Genomic DNA, 10,874 nt, shown 5'->3' with positions numbered 1-10,874 from the left:
ATGGCACAACATATCAATATTTGTCTTCAAGAAACACTCCACATTTCAAATATCAAACAGCCAGTTGAACCTGTTTTTCCCTTTCTATTGATAAATGCTCATTTTTCTTTACCTTTATCATTTTATCTTCACAAAAACCATGGTGTTAATTAAAAACCAAATATCATTATCCCTAAATGTTGTCCATTGAAACAACCACACCTTTTTTTTAGAGTAAGTTGTAGTACCTATACAAATGAATGCAGAATAATAAGAATTTTTTTTTTAAAATATAGTAGCAATAAAATACTGATATTGAAAAAACCAGATAAAAAAACCCATATATTCTTACAATTTTGAAGTACTTCACAAATATTTTATACATGCCTAACTTGAATCAAATTAAAAAAGAGAATTAATAAAGCAGTGATGACGGAAAGGGAAAAATGAGAAACAATGAAATTAACTAAATGAATGGAACGCTTCAATGGTGGTATCTTTGGCAAACCATCTGAAGAAGATTTTGCTGCATTGAAAATGGAAAATGGAAAGAAAAACACAAGGGAAAAAAATGAAGAAACGGAGAAGGGGGTGAGCTCAGGATAGATACTCTAACAGGCAAAGAGCAAAGCAAGAGGATGAAGAAATAAGTATATCAACAAAATTTTTTGGGAAAACATAAAAGAAAAGATTTGCAACATTTTAATTGGTTACTTTTTTCTAAACCAAGGTCTAAAGGTATTGAGAATAGGGTTCTAGTTATTGTGTACATCCTTGCTTGCTACAGTTGCTTCTAGAACAGATTGGTCCTATAGCGAAAGGGAAGGAATATAGGGATTCGATTCATTTGAAATATATGAGCATCTTTAATGTTAGATCTCATTATGAGATCTTGAGTCAGTTTTTGATGGATCCTACAATATCAGATAGGATTTAAGATCCCTTTTACTTTTTGTTGTAGTGATATCTTTCATTTTGAATTCTTAAGTTACTTTTTGTACTTGCCTCCATCAATAAGGATCTCGCCAATCTTCTACTAGGAGCACGCAATATTGCCTTTATGGCCATCGATCTCGCGAAAATTGCACACATTGACAATCTTCGTGCTCTTCTTCGCAAAATCATCGAGGGAGGTGAAATATCTCATTCAGGAAGGGGTGGTGCTATCGACGGTGGTTTGAAGTGTCATGGCTGTGACGTGCCGAAGGTGCTAAGTGTGGTGCTCAACAACAACACATAGAGGGAGGTGAAGAACCTTGTCGGGGAAGGGGTGGTGTCGCTTGTGGTGGTTCCAATGCCCACTGACAACACATTTTTTAAACTTATTTTATTTTTTATTTCTTATTTTGAAAACTTGTTATTATTGTTTTGGATCTGTTCATATTTTCAAATTGGTTATTGTTCTGGATTTGTTCATGATGTGGACTTGGTTGTTGTTCTTCATCCCCTTGTTTTGTTCTTCCTAAAATTCCAAGAAAAATTGATTTTTAGGATTAGGCTGATTTCATGAATACAGATGAACAGGTAATTTTGCAACATAGTCTTTTTGTATATTTATTTTTCTGTGTATAAGATCACCAGAATAATTAGAAGGATAGATATCATATATACATCTTAAAAACTATTTTTCCGTTGCATATAAATGAAATCAATCATAAATAATTTCCTTTAGATCAAACTCATGAATTGCATAAAACATTTTCACTAGGAGCCCGTGTATATGCACGGATTGTTAAGCTAGTATATATAAATATAAGTATGGCATGAGGATATAAGTAGAGAAAAAAAGGATAGGCTCCATATCCAGAAATGCTTCTGCATTTGACTAATTTATACATTGATGTTGTTTCTGAAAGTAGAATCTCACTATCTTTTAGGAAAAAATATTTTATGGTCTCGGATCACTACATATCCATAATTACAACCAATTTTTATGTAACATGTAGTTGGAATATTAAGATTGGTTGAACTATATATATGGTGACTCAGACCATATAATAATTTCCCATCTGAATCTATCTTAATACACTCATACATTCAGTGCAGATGCTTGAGAACAAACTTAGCAAGCTAGAGAATAGTGTTCATATTGTTGTGACTAGGGTTCATATATATCTCAGTGCTAGGAGAGGTCCCAGGCTTTGCCACCTTTCATGTTGAATTTTTTGAGCCTCCCAAAGAACATGACCAAGATAAGGATAAACTTGCCTTTGCTACTCCACCTACCGGAGAATCCAACCCATGAATCTTTGCACGTCGCATCGGGTTTCAATTGCCTAGCGCAGCTGTATCCCGTTGAGAAGCCTACGTTTCCATAAGCACTGCACATTTTTTTGTTTACAATATAGTTTTCATTTAAGTAATACTACTATCAAGGAAGAAACATGCATCGATATATAATAGTTATGCGTTCTTTTTTTAGGGTCGCGCCCTTTTAAAGTGTAAAAGTTATACTATTTCATGTCTAATAAAAAAAATTCAATGGAGTAAATGGCTATCTTAATCTTAAAAGTATAAATTCGTTGATAATTTAGTCTGTAAAAAAATATAAATTCTAATTTATGTTAAAAGTATAACAATTATATTCTGCACATAAGTTAATGACAAATTAATTGGTTATTGAACTTTACAAATTTAATGTCAAATTAATTTTTAAAAAATACAATTTATTATTAAATTAGTTATTAAACATTACACAATAATAATAAAATGGTGATACAAACCTAATGTAATGATGAAACTATCATAATTTTTGTATATTTAGGAACTAAATCAGAATTTTTGTCCTTTTATAAACTAAATTATGATTGATTTATACATTTATGAACCAAAATGATAATTTATTCAAATTCAATTACCTTGTCCAGGAAATATACATAACAAATTTTGAATGAATGAATTAATTAAAGAAAATATTTTACATCACATATATGGGTGCGCACATATACATACATATTGTGAGTGTATTATGCAAAGAATGTAATGATCTATTAAAAATATTCGAGAAAGAGAGAAGAGAGATTTCCATGCCTGATGACTTCTAGGGTGATGTTCAACACATTAAAGTTGAGCGGGTCCTCTCTTAAGCTTTTGCTCTCAGTGATGCAAATCAGAATAATGAAAATGACCAAGTAAGAGAGTTGAGAGAATACAAGACACTCCAACACGCTTTTTTCGCTTCTCTTCGCATCATTTTCATGCTCTCTTACTGGTAAAAATGTGGTGTATGGTGGGAGGTACCTGTTACACAGATAAAATGACATCAAATCCACCGAATTGAATTATTTGGTTGAATATGTATCTTTAACAGGAATCATGTTCACACACATTGATTCTTCCTGATAATAACGTGTTAACAAATTATTATCAAGCAAGTGTTGGATCTCTTAAACATGCGCAATAGCATTTTCTTTAATTTTCTTCACAAAATTAAGAAATTCAAGATAATTTATGAAATTCGTATTAATTACTTCACAAACAATTGTAATCTTTTTTTTATGTGTGTGGTCAAATATCATATCTCATAATTCCTTTTCTGAGTAATCAAATCAAATCAATATTCCAGTTCATATGCCACATGTCAGTGGGAGGACAGAATATATGCGAACACTCACTTTTTGCAATTTACGAATCATTACAAGAGAAATTTGAAAATATATACAAAGAGAGTAAATATATAAATTAATTATACATGGATATATTCCTAAATATTCTGAATAAAGAAAATATGTATATTCGCTAACAAGATTTGAACGCTACAATTAGCATAATTTAGTTTATATATAAGATTACACGGTGCAGTAAAGCAAGTGATATAGAATTAGTTTGTTGAGTACAATTAATTAGTGAATGGAATTTCGTCAAGAAGCATTTGAATGTTCGCTTGACAAAACGAAAGAGAGATAATATGTGTTATACATTTTTTAGAGCAATAATATACTTATATCTATGATAATCAATTACATGGTTTTAAGATTAAAAAAACATTATTTTCTATCTACTTATTCATATACCGACTTGAGGTAAGAACTAGAAATAGTTAGTTCTATCATATTTAACAATAATAACATGCCAAAGGCACATTTAAGAACGAGTAACATGACTAGGAGAGTACCTAAGAAGTCAAATCTTCAAGTTAAGAGATGTAAACTATCATAACAATTAAACAACTGAAAAAACAAAAAGCACGCAGTTATTAAAAAAACACAGCACACACACATTAATTAGTACTTAAAATTTGCATAATATTTTTCATGATATATTTTTGTTTCTGTTTATCACATCCCTTGTTTTATTTTATGTTTTTATTAATAAATTATTATAAAAAATAATGAAAATAATATGAGTTTAATTTTGATAGTGTAAACTATTTTATATTATTGACTAATTAAAATTCAACTTAAATGTGATGTTTAAAATAATTATTATGAAAATTCACTATTTTTAATTATATAATAATAATTAAAAAATAATATAAAAATTTAAGCTTCCAATTTATTTCTAATAATAGAATATAAGAGATTCTTTTCTTGTCTTTCAATTGTAGGACCCTGGTCGCAATAGCTTACCTTGGTGGACTGTTACAGCTAATGATCACAAAATTTTGTTTCATGTCCAATCACGCAATGTGATTAATGTCAACTAGGAAATACTACATGTATTAGGAAAATCAGAAGTGGGCCAGGCCATGCTCATGGTGACGACAAAGTTACTAAATTAAATAATTAATTATCAGACAACCTGAAAAAAATATTAAGGAATGTAGCAAAAAAAAATTAAGAAAAAAAACATAATAATTCCGATACATGTTAAAATTATGATATTAGACAAAGAGAAGAAAAATATTATAGAACAAAATATAACATTGAATAATCTTTTGTCATATATATCATTTGACGAATAATAAATAATACAAGTAAAATAAAATAAAATATACTAAAATATATAATATTAATTATTTTAATACAAATGATATCAAGCTTGATAAATTTATAAAAAAATATATTAGAATAAATAATATGGAGTTTTTTTATAAAATAATTGAGTTTGTTAATTATTATTATTTTAGTTATTAAATAGATATAAATAGGAATATATGTCCTTTTAATTCTTTGTACATGAGATAAAAAAATTATATCATGATTTTTAAATAATAAAAATTATAGATTTCAATACCATAATTTTTAATAAATCAATCGGAACCCAAAGTGTTATTAATCAATTAATTTGATATTTTCACAGTCAGCTTTACATTAGTTTTACATTTTTATTTTCTTTACATATCATATGATTTTAAATGATATTTATTTTATATTCTTAATTTAATTTGTTGCATTATTTTAACCCCTTCCGTTTATGTTAAGAAAGACAGAGGAAAAAAAAACAGAAAGATGAAATATGAAAGTAGAGTAAAAATTTAAACGTGTGAAAATGTGAATATAATATAATTTTGATATATTAAAAATAATACCAATTCAATAACTAGTTTCATGCCTATATACATGAGAATGTAAGAGTTGATATTACTTAAATACTAATTGTGGTGTTGAACTGACATTGTTCAGTATAATTAATTATTCATTCTCGATCATTAATTGGTATGGATTATATATAGTGAGGAGAAATTATTAGAGATATCATGTCATTTGTGAATTGATAATTATGTATCACATTGATAACACGTTGATTGGGATCATAAATCACATGCTGGATCATCTAATATTTTCTGGCGGGAAAGATAGAGTAGTGACTTACATCATGACAACGAAGAGTACCAATATGACTGAAGAGATGGAGGAGAGATCAAAAACAGATTCACCGGCGTGTCTCGCGTTTGTAACTTGAAACAAGGACGCCACCACTTTCTCATACACATTCAAACCCTCCATGATTTTGGTGTTCCACTCCATAGAGCAAAGCATCACAAACTGTATAAGATTAAAACCCAACACAGTAGCAACCAGGAGGCAACAATGAAGAGCAGAAAGCATGTGATCATAACCCACGTCTTTGAAATTCTTAAGCAAGTGCGAGTATTCCTCTCTTTTAGTAATCCTTTCCAGAACCATTATCACAAGCCTCAAACACGGTGGGTAAAGGGTGTTACCTAGAAGGATGTGTGGGAGAACAAGGAGAAGAAGCCCCGAGTTCTTCTTGAAAACCATCATGTTCTCGTTGGTGGGGATGAAACCACAACTAGCAAACGTGGAAACTATGGTAAACAAAGAAAACGTTGCAATCTTAATGCCTTTATTTTTCAGTACTTGTCTTGCACTCGGTACCAGGGTTATGTACAAAGACACAGAACTAAAGCCAACAAATTGAACCACCACAAGGTAACCTAAAACTAAATAAGTCAGGTAACTAAGACAGTTATACTTAAGTCTATCACTGTCGTTAAAGGACACTACCGTGCCCTTTGGAACGTTAGTATTATTACTATCACTTGGTTTGTGGTTTTCTGATTCTGAATGATGAATAGAAACTAAACCAAGTTCAATTTGATTGGCATTAATCGAGGGCTTCTTTGTGGATAAAAAAGGATTGCTGCTAAAAAAAATTTGGTCTAAACCAGAAGTATCATCTACCGGAGGTAATCTTGTTCGAGTCAGGTAAGAATGATTGGTGCTAACTTTATTTTGGACACTCCGGGTGAATTTATACCTAGCAAATACAAGGTCGAGCATGGAAGTGAAAACTTCGCCACCAACAAACATGAGAAGGGTTAGGAGAATTAGTTGAGAATTGGAGACAACCTCCATTTCAACGGCTACCATGCTAGAAACTGTGGAAGCAGAAACTGAGGTGTAAAAGAGGTCCAAGTCATTTGGTCTAAGGGGGGTCCTTGGCTTGGAGGCCTTGAGACCGAGGTAACCAAGCAGAGAAAGAATCACAAAATAACAAAGTTGAATAAAGAAGGGGTGGACATGGAAGGCTAGAAAACGAACCAAGAATCCAAGGCTGTGTGGGAAAAACCTACAAAAACGTTGATGTTGTTGTTTTTGACTGAAGTAGTAGGCAAAATTCTTCATCATTGTTTTTAATTGAACAAGTACGAGAAGGGTCTTGGTGTGGATGTACGTCTAATTGGAGCAATTTATAAAGCAATAAAAAAACATCTGTTCATGTGGGCTCTTGGTGGCCTCACTTAATAGGTTATGCAAAAGGAGGAGCATAAACACGCATACTCCACGGCTCCACCTCAGTAGTTGGAAATCATCTACCTTATGCGGACATTTATAAATTATTGATCATTTGATCTTATATAAATTATTGTGGTTGTTATAATTTGGTCAATATTTATTAACTTCTTCTAACCTGTCATGTTCTCACATTATACTCCACCAGAGTATATGGAATTTCCTACCTTCGTGTGACGCGTGGTGATATTCAAAGTAAAAAACCTGTTATGTTCAGTGTCAAAATAAATTAAATATTGTTAATGTTGCACCTTGAGTTGCTCTGAAACAGCATGTTCATGTTTGTCGTTTGATTTGAATCGGAGAAACTGGGATATCTTCAAATGGAATTTAGTGAGTTAAACTTTTTTTTTAAAGAATAATAGTAATATATAGTCTTATTTCATTTTTATAACACTTTTTACCACAAAGAGATATAAAGAAAAATGGATAATGTGAATGATTGAGAGTGATAAAAAAAATATTTTTTTAAGTGAAAATAAAATTATTAATTCTTCCAAAAACACTGATTCACTTAAAGGAGAATGCTGATATCAAATGATGGATCGGTGATACAGTGCAGTAATTGATTCCCCAACGTGATAAAGTTATCAAACAAGCAATTTGTGCTATGTCTTCCCCACTAACTTGTTGCATCTTCCACTTTGAGCATGTTGATGTGGCATCATCCCACCACAAACAAATACACCTCTATTAATTGTGAATGCATGCTGTGTAATTTTCATGAGACTGTGGTCTGTGTGAGACGAAATTCCATTGCCACTTTATCTTTAAAGACACTAATTTTGATTAATTTTTAATATAAAAATACTTTAAACCATAATTAAAGCTGAATTCTATTAAATATATTTATGAGTTTAACTCGTCATAGTCGAACTCAATTCAAGTAAATGTTACTGAATATATTCAGACTCTAAATTTAAAATATGTTATTGAAAAAATTCAATTGCTATTATCAACAATTATGTATTATTAATAAAAATAAGAGAAATTTATTCATATGATATTTTCTTAATAGCTAAAAAATATAGAAAAGAAGAAAAAAATGTTGAGGTGTTAATATATTCTCTTGTTCACTTTTTTCTTCATATTATTAATTTTAATTTGTTTTCTTTTTTATGTCTTTGTTCTTTTCCATCATAGTACTATTTCACATTATTTTTATCTATCTTTATTTTTTTTCTTTTTCTTTCTTTCACCCCAATTCGTCCCAAAATATGATAGACATTAAGATTTTTCGAAAGCAGAATAAGATGTGAGATTTGATCCTAGAGAGATAGAAAAACAATATATAAGATAATATTATAAAAAAAACATAAAGAAGAATAATACAACTTTAAAAATAATAACCCTCCTCCTTAATAATGTTGCATTTATTTGCTTCAAGGACATTTCTGTTTTGCAGGGAATAATTAACATCTAAAAGCGGGATTAATGAAATCACCTGTCTCCAAACTTGTCCATTTCCTATCCCACCAATGCCATGTGTATTAATAAAATTTGTATTTTAAATTTAGATTAAAACATCTTTAAGTCAAGTGTCTCCCTTAACCCAATTTCTTCCTTTTCCATTTCAGCAAACTCACAAGCTACCTTTTGTTTCGCCTCGGTGCCTTGCTACATTGGCAGAGATTTGCACCATCACCCCGACATTTATCCTCATCGCGTCATCAAGTCTTGATGTAATGTCGCATTGACAAGACTGTATTTTTCACTTTCAAGAGATCAGATAGAGAATGGAGTAGATCGACGACAATATCATCAGAATCGGTAATGACGACAGGAGAAGGAAGTTAAAGTGGTGATCGGAGAACAAAGCGAAAGGAAAAAGTGGAATCAAATAATTTGAAACCATTACGATGATGTTTTTTTATTTTTTATTTTACTTACAGCATAATAACTACGTTAAAACCGGAAATTTGAAATGCAACTTTTTTAAGACAAGAAAACCCGCATCTGTAGGTATTTTTCCCGACTTTGACGGGTAATATCCGAGTTGATCGGTTATGTGTTCGGGTTTGGATTTTTCTCGATAATCAAAAGTCGGGTATGAGTATGGAATTACTACGTCTACCTCAGCCTCGAACCCAGACCCGTCCCGCCACTTAATTTTTGAATTTTTGCATAATTTAATCAAAAGACCTAGAATTTTTATTACTAGTTAATTTTATTTTAGAATTTTTACATAATTTAACATTTTTTTCTTAATGATTTTTGTAGACACATGCACTATAATATCCGAGTTGATCGGTTATGAGTTCAGGTTTAGATTTTTCTCGATAATCAAAAGTCGGGTATGGGTATGGAATTACTACGTCTACCTCAGCCTCGAACCCAGACCCGTCCCGCCACTTAATTTTTGAATTTTTGCATAATTTAATCAAAAGGTATAGAATTTTTATTACTAGTTAATTTTATTTTAGAATTTTTACATAATTTAACATTTTTTTCTTAATGGTTTTTGTAGACACATGCACTATAATAAATTTATTGATATATAAGTAGTTAAAAATAAATGTATATCAATCAATTTATTTTTTCTAAAATCAAATTTTTAATATTTTCTTTACAAAAAAAAAATTATTTTTCTAATTTGAATCTAATACGGAACGGGGTCAGGGATACCCGATACCCAACGAGTACGGAGATGGAATAATAAATTTTAACCCATCGAGTATCGGATACGGGTATGGAAACATGTTGGGAAAGAGTTGAAATCGGGGATTGGGGAGACAATACTTGTCCTCGCCACACCTCATTGTCATGTCTAGTTTCAATGTCTATCAACCAACCACAAAAAGTGAGTAAAACAGCTAACATTTTGATATTTTAATAGTCCCTTCTCCATATCTCATTGTTAAGACTTTGGCAAGTGCACCAAATCGTGACAAGTAGTAAAGCTCGGAAGTCCGAGTATCGTGTCCACAGGGATTTTATTGCACTTTTCAATACCTCTCAATTTGTAAGTGGGAGTAAAGTAGTAAAGTGGAAATGAAAGTAGGAACAGTAAAGAGTGCTATTACTAAAATAAATGAATAAAAGGGAAAACAATTGATAGAAATGCCAAGACCAGACAAACCCAATTGGCCTACGATGCATGTAAGTATGATATTCATTATCAATGAAATGGTGTTAGTTCTACCCACATCTGTTGACTACTTGCCCCTGATGCCTCACGTTGGCAAGCCTATTTTAACTACCTATCTCCCAAATGCCTTTGTGAAGATTCAATAATTAAAATGCATTAAGATCAAATTCTAGATGTTGCTTAAATGCATGGGCAGTGAGTTATCATTCTATGCCTAGCAATGCTAACCCAATGATTCTTTTCTTTAGATGTTCTATTAGGTGTTACCCTTTCCCAAGCGATTAACCCCTAAAACTGATGCATGCATTGAATCTTAAATATTATTGAGAATTACCCTCTCCTGAGCGATTAAAACCCAAAAAGAGATCTAAGAACGAATGCAAGAGTAAAAGAAAAGAAATAGAACAGAAAAACCTGGAATAAATTCCTTTGCATTGATAACTCTTGAAGCTCATTGTACATCGTTGGCTTTTTAGGCCTGCCAGGCCCTAGCTAGGGGTTTAGCCACTCATGGCCATTGAGGGCTTACAACTGGGGATGAAAGAAAGGCTAGGCTAACAAAACAAAACAAAGAATATAGAGAGGGAAGAAAACTCAGGCTGAGGTAC

At 31.3% G+C, this 10,874-nt stretch overlaps 1 protein-coding gene across 1 annotated transcript; it reads right to left on the bottom strand.

Annotated features, from left to right (window-relative positions):
* Positions 1-1,679: 1,679 nt before the first annotated feature.
* LOC100779582 (sodium transporter HKT1) lies at positions 1,680-7,045 on the bottom strand. The gene is made up of 3 exons (XM_014764887.3): positions 5,734-7,045; positions 3,010-3,219; positions 1,680-2,300 (listed from the first exon to the last, which is right to left on the bottom strand). Exons 1-3 carry the CDS (start codon positions 7,011-7,013, stop codon positions 2,102-2,104), a joined length of 1,689 nt encoding a protein of 562 aa, XP_014620373.3. The 5' UTR covers positions 7,014-7,045; the 3' UTR covers positions 1,680-2,101.
* Between the last annotated feature and the right edge of the window lie 3,829 nt (positions 7,046-10,874).

Source organism: Glycine max, chromosome 12 (genome assembly GCF_000004515.6).
Source record: "Glycine max cultivar Williams 82 chromosome 12, Glycine_max_v4.0, whole genome shotgun sequence".
NCBI lineage: Eukaryota > Viridiplantae > Streptophyta > Magnoliopsida > Fabales > Fabaceae > Glycine > Glycine max.
This window is presented reverse-complemented; position numbering and strand designations above follow the sequence as displayed.

Excerpts from the sequence above, each read along its gene's own strand:
- LOC100779582 (XM_014764887.3), bottom strand. The coding sequence starts at position 7,013 with ATGATGAAGAATTTTGCCTACTACTTCAGTCAAAAACAACAACATCAA. Across the intron at positions 3,220-5,733 it reads GTACTCTTCGTTGTCATGAT|GTACCTCCCACCATACACCA; the intron begins GTAAGTCACTAC and ends TCTGTGTAACAG. Across the intron at positions 2,301-3,009 it reads ATCACCCTAGAAGTCATCAG|TGCTTATGGAAACGTAGGCT; the intron begins GCATGGAAATCT and ends AAAAATGTGCAG.